Below are 23,998 nucleotides of genomic sequence, written 5' to 3' on the forward strand. Positions count from 1 at the left end.
CGTGTGTGTGTGTGTGTGTGTACGTGTGTGTGTGTGTGTGTGTACGTGTGTGTGTGTACGTGTGTGTGTGTGTGTGTACGTGTGTGTGTGTGTGTGTACGTGTGTGTGTGTGTGTGTACGTGTGTGTGTACGTGTGTGTACACGTGTGTGTGTGTGTGTGTACACGTGTGTGTGTGTGTGTGTACACGTGTGTGTGTGTGTGTGTGTGTGTGTACGTGTGTGTGTGTGTGTACGTGTGTGTGTGTACGTGTGTGTGTGTACACGTGTGTGTGTGTACACGTGTGTGTGTACACGTGTGTGTGTACACGTGTGTGTGTACACGTGTGTGTGTGTACACGTGTGTGTTTTTAATTATAATTACCTGTTACCTAATACTAATAAAAACAGAACATAAGTAAAAATACATTCGGCGCATTTCCTTTAGGGCTCTTTCACACCAGAGCCAGTTTTCTGCTGTTTAATGGAAAGGCAAAACTTTGCATTAACCAAGGTAAAATGAAAGTCCATAGACTTTCATTTTACCTTTCACATCCGACGCTGCGTTTTGGTGCGTTGCGGTTCAACGCGCACCCAGGAACTTTTAATCATTGGGAGCCAGCGTTTTCCCATTGCGTGAATTAATTACTACCGCCGCTGACTGCATCGCACAGCTACATCCTGATGACACGCTGCAGGGCATATAACGCGTGCAGGAGAACAGCTCCTGCATGTGTTCTAGATGTGATAGAGCCCTTAAAGGAAAGTTATTCTGGCAAGTACCTTTATTTTTTATTTGTTTTATTTTCAGTGCCGCTAAAACCTCTGTACCACCAAACATGAAGACCTAAGTTACCTTCAGAGATCGCATAGACTACAGATACGATTTTGTGCTAACCTCTCCTTTTCTTTCTTTTACACAATCATCCAAATCTATAACTTCATCTGATATGTAGGGGGAAGGTGGAAAAAATGGATTACATTGTATTTTGTTTTACATTTGCATCCTATTTTTTTTAGGGGTGACAAATTATTAAGCTATGTCAGTAACCATATACAGAGGAATGTCTAAAGCTTTGCTTTTGATAGACTCACAGATTTCTCTGCTGACCCATGTTCTCCAGCAAAAAAAAAGAGAAAAACGAAAATACTGTAAATGGTTTACCCAGCTGAGCCATTTTGTTTGAGCGTTTGACCGTCTGGAAAGCATAGACATCGCCTCCTCCTGTTCCAGGACAAGTCTCGACATTGTCTGCACAAGGAAATAAGAATTAGCTAGGCACTATACAGATTGTAGGAACTGAGGCCTGTTCAAAACTATGTGTCTGTGTTCAAAGATTAGGTTTACACTAAACAAAGAAGACAAAATCGAGAGCCCTTGATAGTGCAGTATGTTTGAAGTTCCAATGTATATGAACATGACAAAAGAAAAGTACTCACAAAGGTGGGATACCACAAAGGCAACCACTGTAACAGTAGGTGGGGGATTGGACCCGACCCCACTTGGTTTAAAAAGTCACTCTCTGTAGACAGGAAGGAAGGTGGGGTAACACCCCTCCCCCAATGAGGACTTAGATTGCAAGTTGATATTTTAACAGAAGCGCCAAATTAGGAGAAAATATTTAAAAACAGTTTAAAAAGGAAGGCAGTGGTGGACTTACCTCCCCCAGAAGACTAGCAACAGTCCATCAGCAAAAATTTCACTTTATTCGTAGCTCTAGATTTTGGAACGCATTTCCCGGGTCTATGCCCGCTTCATCAGGCAATAACAGAAGCAAATGTTAGTTACCTTAGTCAGCGAATGAAAACTGACAGTTGCTCCTGTTATAGCCCGATGAAGCGGGCATAGACCCGTGAAACGCGTTGCAAAATTTGGAGTTACGACTAAAGTTAATTTTTGATCGTTACTGACGGTTAGTCTTCTGGGGAGGTCAGTCCACCACTACTTCCCTTTTTAAATATTTTACCCTAATCTGGGGCCTCTGTTAAAAGATCTACTTACATTACACAAGTTCATCCTCCTGTTACCATCCACATCTGATCAGATCATTGGACCTGTCAACATGGCCGTGAAACAGAATAAGGTTTACTTTAGTGTGAGCAGATTCTTACACAATGAATGGCAATGCACTGCTCGTATTTTTGAATGTGCCTGTTCACACAATGCACGCTATAGTACACTGGGTAACCCCTAATGCTGGGTACACACTATGAGATTTTCTGACCGATTTACTGTCAGATCGATTACTTTCAACATGTCTGATTAGCTTGTCGATCGATTTCTGAGCATTTTACGATCGATTTCCGTTCACTTTAATAGGAAATCGATCGGAAAATGCTCAGAAATCGATCGGAAAGCAAATTGGACATGTTGGAAGTAATTGATCTGACAGTAAATCGGCCAGAAAATCTCAGAGTGTACCCAGCATAAGCATTGCAATAAGAGCGGCTGCAGATACATTATAACACGCACATTTTACAAAGCACATAGTGTGACTTCATTCATCCCACCTTCTGTATGTGCTCCCAAAACGTCCACATAGTCCTTTTCCTTGCAGATGTCTGAAGTCTCACTGCCATCCTCCAGTTCACGGACATCCTTGCCCAAGTTTTTCACATTAGCTATTCGCTGGGCTGCTGTGCTGTTTCTTAGCCTTACTCCTAAAATTGCAAAACTGATTATATTGCAGAATAAAGAAACATGAAAAAAAAAAAAAAAAACACCTTTTGCAATTTTGCAATACAGCCTCTGTCTGAGTGCAGCCAAATTGGTCATAGGTGCCAATTTCTCAGGACTATCCTTCTCAAGCTCACCACTGGTCGTTGCAACCCACACTACGGAGGCGCACTAACAAGATGTAGCAAGATGCCATTCATGCACAAGCAGCTCTGTCCTACTGCACAGGCCATCTTGCAGCCAGGAGCACAGCCACGCAAACATATTCGACACACCCTTGTCGAATAGGTTCAGAGGGCTCCAGCACTGGAACAGTGAGCTCAAGTGCGATGGGAAAAGCCTTTAGATTATCCAGAGGCTTCCCTCTACCGAGGTAAGTAACCTTTTCTCCAAAATTTGCCCTCAGGTACACTTTAAAGAGGAACTGTTAACCAAGGGTTGAACTTCATCCCAATCAATAGCTGAAACCCCCTTTTCTATGAGAAATGTTTACCTTTCTCGAATAGACCACCGTGGGGTGGGGGGGATGGGAATCTGTATGTCAGATATTGTGGTCAAACCCATCCCACAGTATGATGTCAGGAACTAGGTCCTGACAGTTTTCTGTCTGTGAACCTCGTTGCATTGTGGGAAATAACGGCTGTTTCCAACTGCCGAGCAAACAGTATCTCACTCTGTGCATATTCGTATATTCCGGAGTATAAGATGGCTGGGCGTATAAGACGACCCCCCAACTTTTCCAGTTAAAATATAGAGTTTGGGATATACTCGTCGTATAAGACTACTCCTCTTCCAACACACACACCAAATTAAAATACAAAAACAACATCATATACTGGTGCTATGTATGAAAATACAAAAACAACATCATATACTGGTGCTATGTATGAACATATACTGGTGCTGTAATGTATGTGTTACCCAGTATATAACAGTATATAGTCAATTGACTGGTTGGATTGGTCAACTCTCCCTCTCCCTAAGTGGATTGGTCAGCTCTCCTTTTCTACCTGTTTATCAGAGCGGTATGGAAGAATAGATTGCGCTGTGCCCATAAACCACGCCTCTTTTACCTGTCTGGGCCACCCTTGTATCCTATTTACCTCCTTCTCTGCCTCTCAGATCTCACACATGTGTGCCTGTACGACTTCACTACAGTGCTCAGCAGCAAGATCTGAGAGGCAGTAACAGGATAGGGCGTATCACCCAGCATAAATGACACCTGGCGTATAAGATGACCCCCAACTTTTCAGAAGATTTTCAGGAGTTAAAGAGTAGTCTTATTCGCAGGAATATACAGTACCCTTTGAGCCTATCGCATTGTTAGGGGGTGTAGTTAAAGATAATGGCAGTTGGTGCTGACTGTTTTTTTTTTCAGGTCTGCCAGCAGTAAAGATGATTAAGTGCACGCCGATTGTGAATCAAACAATATGAACAAACTAGTAGACCCAAGCCCGTTTAAAAACGGGTTCTAGGTCTTTTTTTTGCCCCCGCAGCCAGTGCGCATGCGCGCGCCCGCCTCGCTCCCTGGTCTTGTCCAGCTGTCCGTGTCCGTTACTGCGCACATGCGCAGTAGGAAAATAACAGGGACACAGGGACAAACGCTGGACGCATTGACACAGTGGTTTTATAGTATAGGATTATATGGAGCATATCAATTTCTGAGGGCTCATTCACACTGGAGGCGTTTTCGGCCTTTTTTTCACACGGAGACCATTTAAAAAAAAATTTGCCTGCCAAACGCTTGAGCAATGACGGTCTATGAGAATGTTCATATTAGCGCGGGTTGTGCGCTGTGCGGGCAGCAGAGCGCTGCATGGACCCTTTTTGAGGCGATTCTGAATCAATGGAAGGTATAGGAGAAACGCAAAACGCTCACAAAATCAATTTGTGCAGAGATTGTGTTCGCATTTTTAAGAATAAGTACATTGTATTTATTATTTTCTGGGTCAAAGAGTTCACTTCCTGCCTTGTGTCAGGAAGTGAAAAAACACAATAGCTCTGAAAAAGAGCTTATTGAAGCGCTTTACATAAGCAGCAGCGCCCAACGGAGCGCCGGGAGGAGAAAAAAAAAATAACTCCAAAAATGACAAATACGATCGCTAACACGGAACGCAATGTAAACGAGGCCTTAACCTCTCTCCTATTTTTTAACTCTCTCTTTGCAGTGTATTGATTTATTTTTCTACCTTTTTCGCTTACGTTCCTCTTTCAGGCCTCTTTCACAGTGGGACGTTGCGTTTTGATGCGACGTTAAAGTCGCAACTTAATACCCCGTTATCGTTGCATACAGTAGAGCATACAGGCAATGAAAAGTATGCTTCTAAGTCATTACTGAGCAGGTGCAAACAGTCCAACGCAGCCAATAACGTGTATAATACACAGCATGCAGCACTTTCTAAAAAAGCTACACGTTACAATCGCTAGCGATTACCGCTAGCATTTTGCAAGTGATTTTGGGAGCGATTTCCCTGTTCCTATACAATTGATTAGAATAGAAATGCTCCCAAAATGCTGCATGTCCTGCGATTGCGATTTGCTTAAATCGCAATCGTTCTAGTGGAAACTGTCCAATACATTTACATTAGCAGAGCTTTAAGGGAGATCGCTAGCGATTTAAAGCGCTCCCTAAATGCTCAAAAAAACCTCTAGTGAGTTCCAGGCCAAAAATAGACCTCTACGTGTATCAAACTTTTTATGTAACGTGCTTCACAGAGAAGTGACAGCATAAATTCGGTGACAAATGCTGGGTAATCTGTGTCCCGAGTGGTAACCCCTGCAATAGGTCATCTGCACAAGCTTTATGTTAAATGTAGACTGCTACCATGGCAGGGGCATCACTCTAAATGTCTGTACCATTTTGTTACAGCTATCCTAATCATTTGTGCAATTATACTGGCATACCTTCCTGTTTATCAATGATGTGTTCCAAAACATCTTCATCAGGAACAAACTGGACTTGCAAGCACTTTCTCCCTTTATTTCTGTCATGGCTCATATCTCAGACTCTGTAAAAACATTTTTCAAAAGGCTTAATAATGAAAATGCCCGAGTATGAATGCTAAATACAAGTAGACATGGACAAGAGGTTATATAAAAGATACAAATATATGGGACAACAATCATTGCCTACATCTGTAACGGTCTATAGGACCTATGAAACAGGAGAATAGGTAACCCCCTTGTAGGTCCCTAATCTTAACCCAACCACCCATAACACAACCCCCACCGCGTACATGGAATTTCACAGGTCAGTCACTTTGGCGCAGGTTGAGCCAAATGACAGCTCAACCCTGCTGCCACTGAAATTCCGGGCGGTGTTAAAGTGGACCTGAACTCTTGCACAGGACAGAAGGAAAACAGAGAAATGCACCCTGTATGTATTTAGAGAGTTTAGCCTGTTTAATTCCCCCTCATTCGTGTCTAACCACAAGTTGTAATTTGATCTCTCCCGGTGTCACCTGACTGCCATGGCAGAGATAGCAGATAAGCTCATTTAAAAGCACTGGCTGGTAACAATATGTCTGCTTCCATGAATCAGGAAATAGGAACAGTGCAGATTTATTTTAGGATTTGTATCAGCTGTAACAAAGAAATGTTTTTTGTTTAAAGGTTATTATGCTGTTGTGTATCTTTTAGAGCAGAGGGGACTCATGAGTTCAGGTCCGCTTTGAAGTACTGTAAGCTCGAGGTGAGCGATATGAAGACTGTCATACAGTAGAATCTCGTTATAGTAAACTCTAAAGGGGCCCATACACCTAACGATTTTCCCGCCGATATACGGGCGATTCGATCACAGTGATCGAATCGGCTGTGAAATCTCCTGCACACCGCTGACAGAACGATCGATTTACGTCCGAAATCGATCGTTCCCATCGATTCCCGTTGATCAGTCCGTGCGGAAGATTTCTCTCGATCGCAGGCGGGTCGGGAGTGCGTCGATAGCGGCGTTCGAATGCCCGCCGACCGACGCAATACAGCGGGTATACATTACCTGTTCCGGCCGGTGCGAGTCCCCTGGTCCTCGCTGTCTTCTTTCCGCGCTGGGTTCCGGACCGTTCCTGCAGCTACTGAACTTCCTGTCCCGGCAGGAAGTTTAAACAGTAGAGCGCCCTCTACTGTTTAAACTTCCCCTGGACAGAAAGTTCAGTAGCTGCAAGAACGGTCTGGAGCCCGGAGCGGAGAAGAAGACAGCTGGGACCAGGGGACTCGCGCGGCCAGAACAGGTAATGTATACAGGGGGGGGGGGGGGGGTCAGCAGCTGCAGCTCCACAGATTGTGATCGGTTTCAGGCTGAAATCGATTCACAATGTGTTTGCACTAAGGTGGCCATACGGATCAGATTCGATCAGAGAGGGATCTATCTGTTGGTCGAATCTGATGGCAAATCGACCAGTGTATGGCCACCTTAATATAGTAAAGCTCTGGATATAATAAACTCAGTCCTCAGGTTCCAGCAAATACATCTGTATAAATATACACTATATGACCAATTCTGATATAGTAAACTTTTGAGATAGTTAACTACTTTTCCTGGTCAATTGGGAGTTTACTGTATTGAGTTCCTTTTAAGCAATACCAGTTTCCCAGCTGTCCTGCTGATCCTCTGCCTCTAACACTTTCAGCCACAGACCCTGAACAAGCATGCAGCAGATCAGGGGTTTCTGACATTTATTGTCATATCTGACAAGATTAGCTTCATGCTTGTTTCTTGTGCAATTCAGGCACTACTGCACCCAAATAGATCAGCAGGACTGCCAGGCAACTGGTATTGTTTAAAAGGAAATGATTATGGTAGCCATCATATCACTCTCACCTCAGGTTCACTTTAATTACTATTCCCCCTCCGAGTCGTAGCAAACGGAAGAAGTAATAAACAAAATAAAAAGTCTACAATTATAAGACCCAAACACACGTCTCGACTCGGGTACACTTTAATAGAAGCAGTAAGATGTAATAAAGCAGCAGTGATGATATTCAAAAGATGACTAAAGCCACTTTAACACTGGGGAGTTGTGTTGAGTTCCCTGGAAAAATAGGATCGCAGTGCTACGGAGAAAAGTCGCATGGCAAGTTATGCCTGCAGTGCGACCCATATAATGAAGCCTACAGCACATAGAAAGTATACAATATAATAACATTTGTAAAGTGCTTTTCTCCCACAGGACTCAAAACACATGCACACATCTCAGATCAATAAAGGGTAGCAGGCTGCACAGTGTTACAGAGGAATCAGTCAGGTGTTTATAAATGCCAGACCAAAACAATGGCTTTTCAGTTTGGAACCTGAAGTGTAATTAAAATAAAAAAAACAGATACTTTCCTAAGGAGGGGGAAGGTTCTGGGTCCTATAGAGCAGGGGTGCTCATTGAGTAGATCGCAATCTACCGGTAGATCGCAAAGGACTTCATAGTACAAGGTGGGCCATTTATATGGATACACCTTAATAAAATGGGAATGGTTGGTGATATTAACTTCCTGTTTGTGGCACATTAGTATATGTGAGGGGGGACACTTTTCAAGATGGGGGGGTGACCATGGCGGCCATTTTGAATCCAACTTTTGTTTTTTCAATAGGAAAAGGGTCATGCGACACAAACTTATTGGGAATTTCATAAGAAAAACAATGGTGTGCTTGGTTTTAACGTAACTTTATTCTTTCATGAGTTATTTACAAGTTTCTGGCCACTTATAAAATGTGTTCAATGTGCTGCCCATTGTGTTGGATTGTCAATGCAACCCTCTTCTCTCACTCTTCACACACTGATAGCAACACCACAGGAGAAATGCTAGCACAGGTTTCCAGTATCCGTAGTTTCAGATGCTGCACATCTCGTACCCTCTTCCTATTGAAAAACCAATGGTGTGGTATATGGGGTATATGGGCCCTGTAAGTTTGGCCAGTCAGGGTAAGTCTCGCTCCCGTAGCTGGGATGTGCCCAGTATATGTAGCCAGGGGGTAAATGTGCCCAGTATATGTAGCCAGGGGGTATATGTAGCCAGGGGTATATGTGCCCAGTATTTGTAGCCAGGGGTATATGTCCCCAGTATATGTAGCCAGGGGTATATGTCCCCAGTATATGTAGCCAGAGGTATATGTGCCCAGTATATGTAGCCAGGGGTATATGTGCCCAGTATATGTAGCCAGGGGTATATGTGCCCAGTATATGTAGCCAGGGGGTATATGTGCCCAGTATATGTAGCCAGGGGGTATATGTGCCCAGTATATGTAGCCAGGGGGTATATGTGCCTAGTATACCTAAATTAATGTTCTGCGCTGCGTAATATGTTGGCGCTTTATAAATACAATAAATAAATAAAATATATGTAGCCAGGGGGTATATTTGCCCAGGGTGTATATGTCCCAGTATATGTAGCTAGGGGTATATGTGCCCAATACATCTAGCCAGGGGGTATATGTGCCCAGTATATCTAGCCAGGGGTACATGTGCCCAGTATATCTAGCCAGGGGTACATGTGCCCAGTATATGTAGCCAGGGGGTGCATGTGCCCAGTATATGTAGCCAGGGGGTGCATGTGCCCAGTATATGTAGCCAGGGGGTGCATGTGCCCAGTATATGTAGCCAGGGGGTGCATGTGCCCAGTATATGTAGCCAGGGGGTACATGGCCCAGTATATGTAGCCAGGGGGTACATGGCCCAGTATATGTAGCCAGGGGGTACATGGCCCAGTATATGTAGCCAGGGGGTACATGGCCCAGTATATGTAGCCAGGGGGTACATGGCCCAGTATATGTAGCCAGGGGGTACGTGTGCCCACTATATGTAGCCAGAGGGTACGTGTGCCGAGTATATGTAGCCAGGGGCTACGTGTGCCAAGTATATGTAGCCAGGGGCTACGTGTGCCCAGTATATGTAGCCAGGGGGTATGTGTGCCCAGTATATGTAACCAGAGGTATGTGTCCCCAGTATATGTAGCCAGGGGTATATGTCCCCAGTATATGTAGCCAGGCGTATATGTGCCCAGTATTTGTAGCCAGGTGGTATATGTGCCCAGTATATGTAGCCAGGGGGTATATGTGCCCAGTATATGTAGCCAGGGGTATATGTGCCCAGTATATGTAGCCGGGGGTATATGTCCCCAGTATATGTAGCCAGGCGTATATGTGCCCAGTATATGTAGCCAGGGGGTATATGTGCCCAGTATATGTAGCCAGGGGGTATATGTGCCCAGTATATGTAGCCAGGGGGTATATGTGCCCAGTATAGGTAGCCAGGGGGTACATGTGCCCAGTATAGGTAGCCAGGGGGTACATGTGCCCAGTATAGGTAGCCAGGGGGTACATGTGCCCAGTATAGGTAGCCAGGGGGTACATGTGCCCAGTATAGGTAGCCAGGGGGTACATGTGCCCAGTATAGGTAGCCAGGGGGTACATGTGCCCAGTATAGGTAGCCAGGGGGTACATGTGCCCAGTATAGGTAGCCAGGGGGTACATGTGCCCAGTATAGGTAGCCAGGGGGTACATGTGCCCAGTATAGGTAGCCAGGGGGTACATGTGCCCAGTATAGGTAGCCAGGGGGTACATGTGCCCAGTATAGGTAGCCAGGGGGTACATGTGCCCAGTATAGGTAGCCAGGGGGTACATGTGCCCAGTATAGGTAGCCAGGGGGTACATGTGCCCAGTATAGGTAGCCAGGGGGTACATGTGCCCAGTATAGGTAGCCAGGGGGTACATGTGCCCAGTATAGGTAGCCAGGGGGTACATGTGCCCAGTATAGGTAGCCAGGGGGTACATGTGCCCAGTATAGGTAGCCAGGGGGTACATGTGCCCAGTATAGGTAGCCAGGGGGTACATGTGCCCAGTATAGGTAGCCAGGGGGTACATGTGCCCAGTATAGGTAGCCAGGGGGTACATGTGCCCAGTATAGGTAGCCAGGGGTATACGTGCCCAGTATATGTAGCCAGGGGTATACGTGCCCAGTATATGTAGCCAGGGGTATATGTGCCCAGTATATGTTGCCAGGAGTATATGTCCCCAGTATATGTAGCCAGGGTGTATATGTGCCCAGTATATGTAGCCAGGGGGTATATGTGCCAAGTATAAGTCTGTGCATCTCTATTTCTATACCTCTTTTTGTACCCCCTCTATTTGTCCCCCTGTTGTACCCTATGTTCCCCTGTACAGTAATCCACCCCACCCCCGGGCCTCCGTTGTTACCCTCTCTCCTTATGGACTCACCTTCAAGCCCGAGTCCAACGCTGTCTGTCTGTTGTGCGCTCTCCGCCTTCAAATTGCCGCTTACAGCCACCACTAGATGCAGCATCGCACTGCTTCCTGTATGTCATGTGACATACAGGAAACTGTATGTCACATGACATACAGGAAGCGAATGGAAGCGGCATCTAGCGGTGGACTGGCTGCTGGCTGGCTGTACGCGGCTATCCGGGAGCAGGAGGAAGAGAGCGGACAACAGACAGCGTTGGATTCGGGCTTGAAGGTGAGTCCAACACTGCTGGAGACATGCGCCGGTGTAATGTCTGATTTCGCTGCCCGGAAGCTCCCGTCCACACTGAGTTTCACGCATGCTCAGTGTGAAGTTAATTATGCTGCTGATGGTAAAATAATAAATATATCCGCTTCTACACATTATACACTCACCAAATTTTCAGGGTAGGGAGAGGATCCACCGAACGACCTCTATGCCAAATTGCAGCCCCCGAGCCCGCTGGTTCAGGAGATAGATTAGAGAAACCTATCTCGGGGGCTGCAATTTGGCATAGAGGTAGTTCGGGGGTCCCCTCCCTACCCCCAAAATTTGGGGAGTGTAGGATGTGAAGAAGCAGAGATATTTAGTATTTTACCATCAGCAGCATAATTAAATAGGAACTGTGGCCGCACAGTCTCCTACTGCGCATGCGGGGCAGCGCAAATCCAAAGGCAGATTAATCAGACACAACACCGGTGTAATATCAGAATGGGCAGCCCGGAAGCAGCCTTTCTCACTGAGTATCACGCATGCTCAGTGGGAAGTTAGATGGTATTTTCGTGAAATATCTCCGCTTCCGCACCATGTACACACCCGAAATTTTCAGGGTAGGCATGGGACCCCTCGATCCAGCTCTGTGCCGAATTGCAGCCCTCGAGCCCCACTGGTTCCCGAGACTGATTACAGCAAACCTATCTCGGGAACTAGCGGGGTTCGGGGGCTGCAATTCGGCACAAAGCAAGATAGGGGGGGTCCCATCCCTACCCTGAAAATTTCGGGAGTGTACGTGCTGCGGAAGCGGAGATATTTAGAACGTTTTATGTGGTTGCACATTTTAATGGGGCGCAGGCTCCTACTGCGCATGCGGGGCTGCCCATTCTGTCACTACGTCAGCACTCGGGGGAAGTTTGAAGCCGCTTCGCCAATCCAATGCCTGGCCGCAATAGCAGCATAGGGGGCGATATACAGGCTGGGAACGCGAACAATCACTCGCGTTCCCATGCCTGTCGGCCGGTGACGGCGAAACCGGAAGTGTTCACCGGCGGGTCCAGGCGCATCGGAGCGGAGCTGCGAGGGCACCGATCGGCTGCAGGGGGCTGAGGGAAGCCCCAGGTGAGTTCATCTCATTTTTTTTTTCTGTGGCTTTATGTTCACTTTAAGTTTCCCTTTAAAGGACACCTGAAGTGAGAGGGATATGGAGGCTGCCATTTCCTTTTAAACAATACCAGTTGCCTGGTGTCCTGCTGATCTTTCTGTTTCAAAATGTTTATTGAAAATGTAAACATATCAAAGTTAGTAATGTTGCAGAACATCTGCATATTATATCAATGACAATCACAAATGACAACCTTTCTGGCATCAGTAGTATCTGAATCATGCACCTGAAAAAAGCATGTGGCGAATACAGTCAAACTTCATTGAAATGTTATTGCACAATGTGCGAAATAACAGTTGCAGTGAAACATACTTTCTATGTAATGTATACTCCAATATATTCATGGCAATGCAGGCATAGCGTGTAATGTGACTTTTTCCCCTCCATTGCATTGTGATCCTGTAACGGAACGCAACTCCCTAGTATGAAAGTAGCCTCAGTGTCACCGAGCTCTGTCACGTAGCCTCACCCCTTGAAAAATAAATGGTTCAGGCCTTTGTGTATCTCCACTTCTGGAGATACACAAAGACCAAGATCCTTTACAAGGAGACGGGGCTATGCGCCAAAGCCCAGCATTTTACTGGTGCCTTCCTCTGGCATAATGGAGTATGTAGTGTTAGCATTCTTCCATATTTCCGAGATTATTTTTAGCAGTCCATTATTTATTCCTTTTTGCTTGGAGTGGTATTTTAATGTGTTAATAAAAAAAAACATTTTTATCTATACAGTAGGTCAAAAAGGCACCATGTCTTCTCCACTTGGTCCCAGAGAGTCTGGCAAGTTCATCACTGAGAACAGCAAGGATGTGTTTGTGGAGCCAGAAGGTGTGCACTCACTTGCCGAGAAGCTATTTGAGAAGATAGGGCAGAAAGAAATCACTCTGAAGGGATGGAAGTCTCTGCATGAGCTGAACCCACAGGACTCTGGGGAAGATGCTGTCAATTGGGTGTTTTTTGCAGATACCTTAAACTTCTCTTTCTGGTCGGAAAATGAAGATAAGAAGTACTTGGTGAACTACAAGGGAAAGGAATACTCTGGCTACTGGTCATTCTGTGCAGCCATGAACAGAGCCTTAGACGAAGGTCAGTGAGGAAGCATCATGTGTAGTACTTTCTAAAGTGTGGATTATCTTCCAGTACTTTCTAAAAGCTGAAGAGAACACTGTGTTCCTGATCAGTGACTACATTTGAAGTCAGAAGGGACCCAGGGGCAAACGCAGGATTTTTAAGGGGGGGAATCCTGAAAGGTCCATGAAGCACTTCTGTCCTCGAGTGCTTCCGAATACAGGTGGCTCCATACTGCCCATGCACAAAAGTGCGCTGGCGTATTACGGAGCTGCCTATCTTTGGAAGTACTCAAGGACACAAGTGTTTCTGAGGGCTTCTGGAAGCAGCAAATTTGAACAGGGGACAGCGCTGGAACAACTCCCCGAGAGAGGAACGGGAGATGGACTTAGTTTGGACAATTCAGTGGAATATGCCACATAGTGTCACATAGCGCAAGCGATACCCATATGATGCAGGGATATATGCATCTGTGGAAGATGGCGGCGCTATATAAATACTAAATAATAATATTTTGCCTCACCAGCACTTTTATTTAGCTTTCCTGTATGACAAAAAGACACAGCCAGCACTAGGGGAAGAGGGAAACAAAGGTGAATGAAGGAGGCTGGTGCACACCAAGAGTGCTTCTGAGTGTTTTTCAAATCAACAGTGATTTGAAAAGTGCTTGGCTAATCTTACCCTATGACAGTGTTCTCACAGCAGCGTTGTGACTTTTTCAAAATCGCAGGTATACTGCATGTAGCATGTTTTTGAGCGAATCATTCAAAAATCGCTCTGAAAATCGCTTCACAAAATCACACTCACAAATTGCTAGCGATTGCTATTGTCATTTTGGCGTTGCACTAGCCCAGAGAGAGAAGTGGAGAAATTGAGAATAGCCTGAGATGGAGCAGAGAACTTATCTGTATTGCAGTCCCACATCAGACAGGTTACTTGCCTGTAATCGGACTCCTGTCCCTGCCAGTCTCCCACACAAGTCATAAAGAAGCCCTCCTGGAGTCTAGGGACTGTCAAAAACTTTTCAACTTGTTTAACACCTTATCCACACATGCAGTCATTATAACAATGGGGAGAGACCAGACAGATGTTTGCCCATGGACCCTGAGTCCAGGCAAGCTCTGCATCATGCTGTGCTTACTTACCAGCTTGCCTGCCCTCTAATTGCATCATGGCTGACACTTCTGTGCTGTGGAGAGTCCAGGACTCCAGAATCAACATTCTCTCACTGCAGGCTGCATCTTCTTGTGGGGGAAGCTGGGCTGCCTCTCTCATTCTATTAGCTGGAGGGAGGCACCAGAAGTAAGAAGGGAGGGGGAATGAGACTGTTTATATTATGCGGGCTTCCCTGGCTGAATACACAGCTCAGTGCAGGGGGGGGGTGTTCCAGACACCCGGAATAGCCCCCTCCGTTCGCCAGTGGGACCATCAACTTTGGTTGGAGAGTAGGAAGTGCACTCTACAGTATATACCGCAGACGCTGAGCACCCACCTACTGCCAGCACCACCTTCTTACAGCACACTACACCCACCATGCATGCTACTCACCAGAGCTGTGTGTAAACAAAAGGTCTTTCTAACCCTCTAGAAGACCAAAGAGTGAAATTACATGCAATAGGAGCCACGCATAACATTATCACAGAAAATAGAAACCAAGATCTAAGTCCATCAGAAGTAAGCTGCAAGCACCAAACGAATTGCAGAGACGATCACAAATTACCCCTTACCCCAGAAAACAGCACAGCAGCTAGCAGTCCAGTTAAAGCTTATTCTTACTTCTGCACAGACTGTATGACAGTAGTATTATTTGAAAAGGTACACAGCTTGAAAATGGACCAGCCGATTTCCACCTTGAGGGCCCTTTCACACTGGGGCATTGCAGTGCGGTAAATTTACCACACCACTCCCCTGGGCAATGAAAGTTTATGGGGAGTTCACATTCCCCATGTTGCGATACGGCCATTGAAAGTCTATGGGGGAATACACATTCCCCATGTGGCACGCTGTACCGGAAGTACCCTAATGCGAGTGAATACTGTACCTATGTTACCGTGCGGCGATCTGCGTTGGACCGGAAGTCATATAAGTCTATGGTAACACACGTCTCTTTAAAAAAAAAGCGCAGCAGTTTTCAGCATCGTGCATGCACGGAAGCATATTTTAGAAATATGCTTCTGCGCACGTCCTCAATTGCCAATCAGGAAGTGGGCGGCATTTTCTGATGGCCGAATGCCAGACAGGGATTACTGCGTACTTACGCGGTAATCCCTGAAGGCCTGTTTTTGTCGCTGCTGCCAATCTGCTGTTTAAATACAGTGGTTTGCAAAACTATTCGGCCTCCTTGAAGTGTTCCCCATTTTGTCATATTACTGTGGTGTATACGTGAGAAGTGGAACGAAAATCATACATGATTCCAAACATAAAAAAAAACTGCAAAGTGGGGTGTGCGTAATTATTCAGCCCCCTGAGTCAACACTTTGTAGAACCACCTTTTGTTGCAATTATAGCTGCCAGTCCTTTAGGGTATGTCTCTACCAGCTTTGCACATCTAGAGACTGAAATCCTTGCCCATTCTTCTTTGCAAAACAGCTCCAGCTCAGTCAGATAAGATGGACAGCGTTTGTGAACAGCAGTTTTCAGATCTTGCCACAGATTCTCAATTGGATTTAGATCTGGACTTTGACCTGGCCATTCTAACACATGGATATGTTTTGTTTTAAACCATTCCATTATTGCTCTGGCTTTATGTTTAGGGTCGTTGTCCTGCTGAAAGGTGAACCTCTGCCCCAGTCTCAAGTCTTTTGCAGACTCCAAGAGGTTTTCTTCCAAGATTGCCCTGTATTTGGCTCCATCCATCTTCCCATCAACTCTGACCAGCTTCCCTGTCCCTGCTGAAGAGATGCACCCCCGGAGCATGATGCTGCCACCACCATATTTGACAGTGGGGATGTTGTGTTCACAGTGATGTGCAGTGTTAGTTTTCCGCCACACATAGCGTTATGCATTTTGGCCAAAAAGTTCCATTTTGGTTTAATCTGACCAGAGCACCTTCTTCCACATGTTTGCTGTGTCCCCCACATGGCTTGTGGCAAACTGCAAACGGGACTTCTTATGCTTTTCTGTTAACAATGGCTTTCTTCTTGCCACTCTTCCATAAACGCCAACTTCGTACAGTAAATGACTAATAGTTGTCCTATGGACAGATTCCCCCACCTGAGCTGAGTCACCATGGGCCTCTTGATTGCATTTCTAATCAGTGCTCTCCTTGTTCGGCCTGTGAGTTTAGGTGGATGGCCTTGTCTTGGTAGGTGTACAGTTGTGCCATACTCCTTTCATTTCTGAATGATTGCTTGAACAGTGCTCCGTGGGATGTTCAAGGCTTTGGCAATCTTTTTGTAGCCTACGCCTGCTTTAAATTTCTCAATAACTTGATCCCTGACCTGTCTGGTGTGTTCTTTGGACTTCATGGTGTTGTTGCTCCCAATATTGTCTTAGACAACCTCTGAGGCCATCCCAGAGCATCTGTATTTGTACTGTCATTAGATTACACACAGGTGCAGTCTATTAAGTCATTAGCACTCATCAGGCAATGTCTATGGGCAACTGACTGCACTCAGAACAAAGGGGGCTGAATAATTACGCACACCCTGCTTTGCAGTTATTTATTTGTAAAAAATGTTTGGAATCATGTATGATTTTCGTTCCACTTCTCACGTGTACACCACTTTGTATTGGTCTTTCACGTGGAATTCCAATAGAATTGAATCATGTTTGTGGCAGTAATGTGACAAAATGTGGAAAACTTCAAGGGGGCTGAACACTTTTGCAAACCACTGTACATACAAAATTAGTATATTGCTGCTTCAACCCGGAATTATTTGCATCTCGTTGACTATCCTTACAAACAGACAAAGGTAACAGTTTCCCAAATACAGGTAGTCCTCGGGTTACGAACGCCCGACTTATGAACGACCCGATCCCGTCGCGATGACGTAATTTTTCCGCGGATGGACGTTTGAAGAGGCGGCTTCAAACTTCCCCCAAGTGCCGGCGCATGCAGCAACAGCTTTAGACTCGCCTTCGAACGAGTCCAACACTGTCTGTCCTCCTCGCCGCATCCAGCTCCCTCTAGCCGCATACAGCACTGCTTCCTGTATATCATGTGACATACAGGTTCCTGTATATCACATGACAGTCAGGAAGCAAAGCGTTGCTGTACCGATAGAGGGAGCAGGAGGCGGAGTGGCTAGACGGACAGCGTTGGACTCGTGTTGGAAGGTGAGTCCAGCTCTGCTCGGGGGGGGCGCAATGGAGGCACATGGGGGGCAAACAGAGGCACAGCAGGGGACTGAGGCACAGAGGGGGGGAACAAATGGCAGCACAGTGGGGGGACAAACAGAGACACATGGGGAGACAAACAGCGGCACGGGTGGGGGCAAACAAGCACAGGGAGGGACAAACAGGCACAGATGGAGGACAAACAGGCACAGTGGGAGACAGAGGGGGCACTGGAGGCAAAGGGGGCAGAAACGGCATAGTGTTCCGACTTAAGAACGGATTCAGGTTAAGAACGAGCCTACCTGTACAGATATAAACAGCAGACAAACAGTGCATCCATCACTTCAACCGCTTCCAGACCTTGATGATTGAAATGTAGGCCCGGTTTTGACCCTGTTATACCTGCCAGGGCATAGATTTCAGTCATCCTGCAGCATGCTTCCACCGCTAGTGCCATCACATCGCTCTCTCCCCACTGCAGATCACTCACCCTGCCGTCTATATGCCGGCAGAGCTGTGTGAGCCGATCAGGAGCCGATTTCATTGGCTCCTGACCCTGTCAACACTCTAAGCCAATTCCATTGGCTTACATTGATGTTACATTAGGAGCCAATGAAAGCGGCTCCTGGCCTGCTCACACAGCTCTAACATCATAGCAGTGACAGAGAGAGGCGCCTGCGGGGATGGAGTAGCGTCGGGTATGTGCGGCGATTTGTCTGGAGGTGCCGTTCTTTGGTATGCAGTCTTTGGTCCTTAAGGGGGTGGAGACTGCTGGTATGGAAGTGGGTAATAGACAATCCATTCTATTTCAATAATAAAACACCAAGATCTTTCACTCAACATCGCAACTCTTCTGCCCTTTACCAAAGGCTTATCATCACCATACAACAAAAATAGGTAGACCTCATCACCCACGCTTTGGCCACTTCACCATGGTGGAGGGGAAGGAGCGGGCTGCATGGTGCCCATGTATGCATTTTCTTGTCACACAGGGATAGTATCCAAGGCCAGAAACAACACTTTCCAAAACCCTCAGGCTGGTTTTACACAGTATATTGGCATTAGCGGTGCATCGCACCCACCCCACCGCCAAAAACCTGTCTTCAGGGAACACCGCATTAGTACACAATGTTCCCTGTCTGGCAGTCTGACAAACAGGAAGTGACATGCTTGTGGTCACTTCCTGTTTTGGGTATGCGGAAGTGCACAGAAGCGTATTGTAAAAATACGCATGTGCACCATGACGCCAACTTCTTTAAAAAAAAAAAAAAAAAAAAAGCATACGTTGCCATAGACTAACATGACTTCCGGGCTGATGCAGATCGCCTCAGGAGCAGCATGGTAACCTTAGGTATGCCCTACCGTTATTTCAGGCACTTCCGGTGCAGTGTACCGCAACATGGGAAGTATGACCCTCCCCATAGACTTTCATTAGGCTGCGGTAGCAGTGCAGCAATTTTCGCCAGTGTGAAAGGGCCCTAAATCTCCTCACTGATACCCTTGAAGTTACGGCTTCCTCTGGAGGCAGCTGACAGCTGGAAAATGAAGAAAATGATCGCTTCAGTGTCACTATCAGTATTAATATGAGGAATCTGCACACACATTGGGGTATAGTCACTAAACCCCATGGAAGCCCAGGAAGCCCATGTAAGGTTTAGCAGGCTTTATGCATATAATTTTAATGCATTATATACATTGTGTGACTCGTGTGAAACAACTATTAGGGCCTGTTTCCACTGCACGCAGATTGGATGCAGAAAAACTGACTCCAATGAATGCCTATGGGAAAATCTGCATCAGAAAAACTTCGTTTAGTGGAAACAGGCCCATAGGCTTTCATTGGAGTCAGTTTTTCTGCATCCAATCTGCGTATAGTGGAAACAGGCCCGAAGACTGAGTTCCCGCAGCTGTGATTCCTGTCCGTTTCCCTGGATTCTGACTGGGAAACACAGCCTATTAAAAACAGGCATAGGCTGCCTCTGAATTTGCGTGTGGGCAAAGAAAATGGACGGTCGGCAGTGCAAAATCACATGATGCATGTGAATCCTTGTAGCTGCGCATGGCACAGCTAGAAGGATTTGTATGGGTTCTTACATTACAACAACTGCCCTTTTCAAAGGACAACTGAAGTGAGAAGAATATGGATGCTGCCATATTTAATTCCTTTAAACAATACCAGTTGCCTGGCAGCCCTGCTGTTCTATTTGGCTGGGGTGCTGTCTAAATTAAACACCAGAAACAAGCATGCAGCTAATCCTGTTCAGGGTGTATGAATACAAGCCATACATCTAGCTATTCTGATTCAATCAACAAAGCCATCAACTTTATTAAGGGATCGACTTTAGTATGATTGATTGAAAGTCGATCGACTAGTGACCCACACACTACAAGTGATATCCTATGCGATTCAGCATACATTTGAAATCGGCGCCGGTAGATTTGGGCTCAGGATACAGCCGGTATATGGTTGATCCTGCTTCTGCACATGTCTGGGCCGTGTTAATTACTATTCCCCCTCCAGGCCGTCATGGATGACTACTACGCCTGCGCAGTCCGCTCCAGCCCACGTGGCGGTGATTGACAGCGCCGCTCGCGCAGGCGCAGTACAGGCCGACCTGGAGGTCGCTATGACGTCATCGCCGGGAGGAAGCTGCGGCGAACAGCTGCAGTGAGAGCTGCGGAGAGGGACATGCTGGGAGCTTGGGGCTGGAGGAAGCCCCCGGTAAGTAGCACTTATTTTATTAATTTTTCCCCTGATGACTCCTTTAAAAAGAAATAAATATGGCAGCCTCCATGTCCCTCTCACTTCAGTTGTCCTTTAAAATCCCACGACTGTACTGTTAAGCCCAATCTACATAATACAATTCTTTGTACTATTCGATTTGAATCGAATCCCGATCGGACATGTCGGATTTAATTGGATCGTAAATAGAATCGTAATCTAATCGTACAAAGAATTGTATCGTGTAGATGGGGCTTAAGGGTAGAAAAATGATAGTGGGTTTACTTGATTGGCGGAAAAGCTTAAAAGATCTGAACTGTGATTTATGGCATTATTATATCTCATTAAAAGCTTAATCTGTACACAGTAGTGAATTCCACAACTTTCTCACTACATGGCCTCGATCACCAACAGTATGCCAATCAGATATAGAGAGACAATATTGTGCTGAATAAGGAATTTACCTGTCCTTTGATCTGTAAACACCATCTGCAACAGTATTTTTACTGCTTGTGCTGATGCAAAAATGTTACAGCAATAACGACATGTAAAACCCCAGCTTTGAAAATCTGTCGATAATGAATATAAAAGAAACATTACTTCAGATTCTCTTATCTGCTGACAGTGGCTCTAGAGCAGAGGTTATAATAATCACATTTGTGCCTCCTCAGGAGCTAAAGGTTCTTCCTCACTATCGCTACCATTACTAGTTACACACTAGGGAGGAGCCTTCCAGTATAATGTGACACATAACCAGCCAAAAACAACATTTAAGTTGGCATACAAGGTTACACAGGCAAAGAAGCAACTGATCAATGTGCTCTTTCATTGACTTATGCTGGGAATATACGGTTCTTTTTTGAGCCATTTAGATGGCTCGATAGATAATTTCCAACATGTCCGATTTCCTGTTCGATCGTTTCGCCGCTCGATTTCTCATAGAGGTGAATAGAAAAAGATAAGAATAACGAGTGGAAGAGAATCGACTGCAGAATCGAACAGCAAAAACGATTGAGCGTAGAATTGAGCGGCAGAAATGAACCGTGCATTCCCAGCAATAGGTAGCCACGCATTCATAGATTTCCCAGGCATATTTGATCACTCTGGTAGTGGCTGGATAGTGTACTGGTTAAAGGAAACATCAAAGCTAGTGAAAAAAAAAAAAGATCCACTTACCTGGGGCTTCCTCCAGCACGTGGCAGCCGTCCTGTGCCCTCGCCGCAGCTCTGGTGGCTCCAGGTCTTCTCCGCTGGCGCAGCTGACCTCCCCAGGTTTTGTTCCGGGTCAGCTTCTTCCGTGCTCCACCGCCCTGGTCACGTGGTCCCTCCGCTCGTCCCCGCCGGCGCCGCTTATCTTCCGCTCGATTCCCTGCCATTGTCCCCTTGCGGGGAGCGAGCAGGGAATCGGCGGTGGGGAGATCCGTCCTGTCGGATCTTATCAATCGAGCCGCATCAGCGGCTCGATTGATAAGGAACATCGGCGCCGCATCTACGCGTGTAGATGCGGCTTAACAGACATTCATTTGCAGATCTGAAGATCCATCCTGGTGGATCTGATCTGCAGATGAATGTCAAGGTGTGTATTGAGATCTGCAGATATCATAGACTTTGAATTCATTTTGCAGGAACGGATCTTTTGCAGGAACAGATTTTTTGCAGATACTGATCTTTTGAATGTCTACAGCATCTTTGTGTTCAGCATCTTGCAAGGATTTTATCTGATGGGGAGTTCAGCTCAATAGAATAGACTGTGTAGGTATGGCTCTCATACTACATGGAATGGGGTAAAATTGGTCTGTGATCTTGCCTTTACCAAAGTCTCAAGTGTGTATGTAGCATTAGTCCTAGTAATCTCACACCATGTACACCTGTTTTGGCTGAAGTAATCCAAAGTAACAAATGGAGGTCCGCACACCACACTCTTAAGGAACTTGCATTTATTGTTCCATCACCATACACATCCGACCGTATTGCCATTTGTACTGTGCCTTGACAAAGGGAACCCTGCGTGGCCCCGATACAATCTTTGGCAATACATTCGGATGGAACAATAAATGCAAGCTCTTTAACCACCTTAGCGGTATGGACGAGCTCAGCTCGTCCATTACCGCCAGAGGGTGCCGCTCAGGCCCTGCTGGGCCGATTTTAATGAAATAAAGTGCAGCACACGCAGCCAACACTTTGCCAGCCGCGTGTGCTGCCTGATCGCCGCGAGCAGCGGCGAAAGAGGGTCCCCCCAGCCGCCTGAGCAGCCGGAACAAATAGTTCCGGCCAGCGCTAAGGGCTGGATCGGAGGCGGCTGACGTCAGGACATCGGCTGACGTCCATGACGTCACTCCGCTCGTCGCCATGGCGACGAAGTAAGCAAAACACGGAAGGCCGCTCATTGCGGCCTTCCGTGTTACTTATGGCCGCCGGAGGCGATCAGAAGAACGCCTCCGGAGCGCCCTCTAGTGGGCTTTCATGCAGCCAACTTTCAGTTGGCTGCATGAAATAGTTTTTTTTTTATTTAAAAAAAACCCTCCCGCAGCCACCCTGGCGATCTTAATAGAACGCCAGGGTGGTTAAGAGTGTGGTGAGTGGACCTCCATTTGTTGCTTTGGCTTGTTGACAGAGCTTGGCCACTCTGCACAGGATGGCTTGCACCTGCTCACTAGCATGGAGGCGAATGAGATCAGCTTTTCACACTAAGCCTGAGGGACTGTTTCATGCTTCTGCACAGGCGTAAGATATCCTCCACATTTCAGCTACAATCGTTCTCATATGGGAGTGTGTCCACGAGCTTTAGGGGGTCCCAGCACTGCTGCAACGGCTAAGAGGAGGAGCTTTCCTCTACCAAGATAAGTATCTGTATTTTTCTCCATAATTTTGCATAGGTTTGCTTTAATTGAGAAATGCTTTTGTTTTCTGTCATAATCTGGAATAATGGCCATTTATATCTGCAGGTATTCCTCTTACCACTGCCTCTTATTATGCCAATATTACCATGGACCAACTGAAGCATGTTCTCCGCAGCGATTCAGAGTTTCCCATCCCCATGATTGAGGAACGTCTGGAGATCCTGCACCAGACAGGGAAGATTCTCATGGAGAAGTTTGGAGGTTCATTCCTTAACTGCATAAAGATGAGTGAGAAGAGTGCAGTGAAGCTGATGCATTTGGTTGTGGAGAATTTCCCCTCTTACAGGGATGAAGGGGTCTTCCAGGTTAGTTATGGCTGTATTCAAAGCTTTAAAGGGGAACTAAAGTAAGAGGTATACGGAGGCTGCCATATTTATTTCCTTTTAATCAATACCAGTTGCCTGGCAGCCCTGCTGATCCTCTGCCTCTAATACTATTAGCCATAGCCCCTGAACAAGCATGCAGCAAATCAGGTGTTTCAGACTCTAAAGTCGGATCTGACAAGACTAGCTGCATGCTTGTTTCTGGTGTTATTCAGATACTATTGCAGAGAAATAGACCAGCAGGGCTGCCAGGCAACTGGTATTGATTAAAAGGAAATAAATATGGCAGCCTCCGAATACCTCTTACTTCTGTTCCCCTTTAAAGGAAACCTGAGATGGGGACTTGTATATAAAATATACATACCTGGGGCTTCCTCCAGCCCTCTCCAGGCTTATCGATGCCACGCCGTCTTCCTCCGCATCCTCATTTGTCCACAATTCTCCTTGAAAGGTCCT

The 23,998-nt window shown here is 46.2% G+C and overlaps 2 protein-coding genes across 3 annotated transcripts in view; one reads left to right on the forward strand and one right to left on the reverse strand.

Moving 5' to 3' along the window:
• ORC2 (origin recognition complex subunit 2) overlaps positions 1-10,965 on the reverse strand; it is a 79,874-nt gene extending 68,909 nt beyond the window's left edge. Inside the window, exons 1-4 of the mRNA XM_068245136.1 lie at positions 10,854-10,965; positions 5,558-5,661; positions 2,488-2,637; positions 1,142-1,228 (exon numbers count right to left, since the gene is read on the reverse strand). Of these exons, the coding sequence (XP_068101237.1) occupies positions 1,142-1,228; positions 2,488-2,637; positions 5,558-5,651 (331 nt within the window). The 5' untranslated portion in view covers positions 5,652-5,661; positions 10,854-10,965. The remainder of the gene's footprint in view (positions 1-1,141; positions 1,229-2,487; positions 2,638-5,557; positions 5,662-10,853) is intronic.
• Positions 10,966-10,989: 24 nt separating this feature from the next.
• QNG1 (Q-nucleotide N-glycosylase 1) overlaps positions 10,990-23,998 on the forward strand; it is a 32,602-nt gene continuing 19,593 nt past the window's right edge. The window contains exons 1-3 of one of the 2 annotated variants that reach the window (XM_068245137.1): positions 10,990-11,112; positions 12,985-13,338; positions 23,265-23,524. In XM_068245137.1, coding sequence (XP_068101238.1) covers positions 13,002-13,338; positions 23,265-23,524 — 597 coding nt within the window. In that variant the 5' untranslated portion in view covers positions 10,990-11,112; positions 12,985-13,001. The remainder of the gene's footprint in view (positions 11,113-12,984; positions 13,339-23,264; positions 23,525-23,998) is intronic. The other variant, XM_068245138.1, reaches the window with a different exon arrangement.

This window comes from Hyperolius riggenbachi, chromosome 7 (genome assembly GCF_040937935.1).
Source record: "Hyperolius riggenbachi isolate aHypRig1 chromosome 7, aHypRig1.pri, whole genome shotgun sequence".
Taxonomy (NCBI): Eukaryota; Metazoa; Chordata; class Amphibia; order Anura; family Hyperoliidae; genus Hyperolius; species Hyperolius riggenbachi.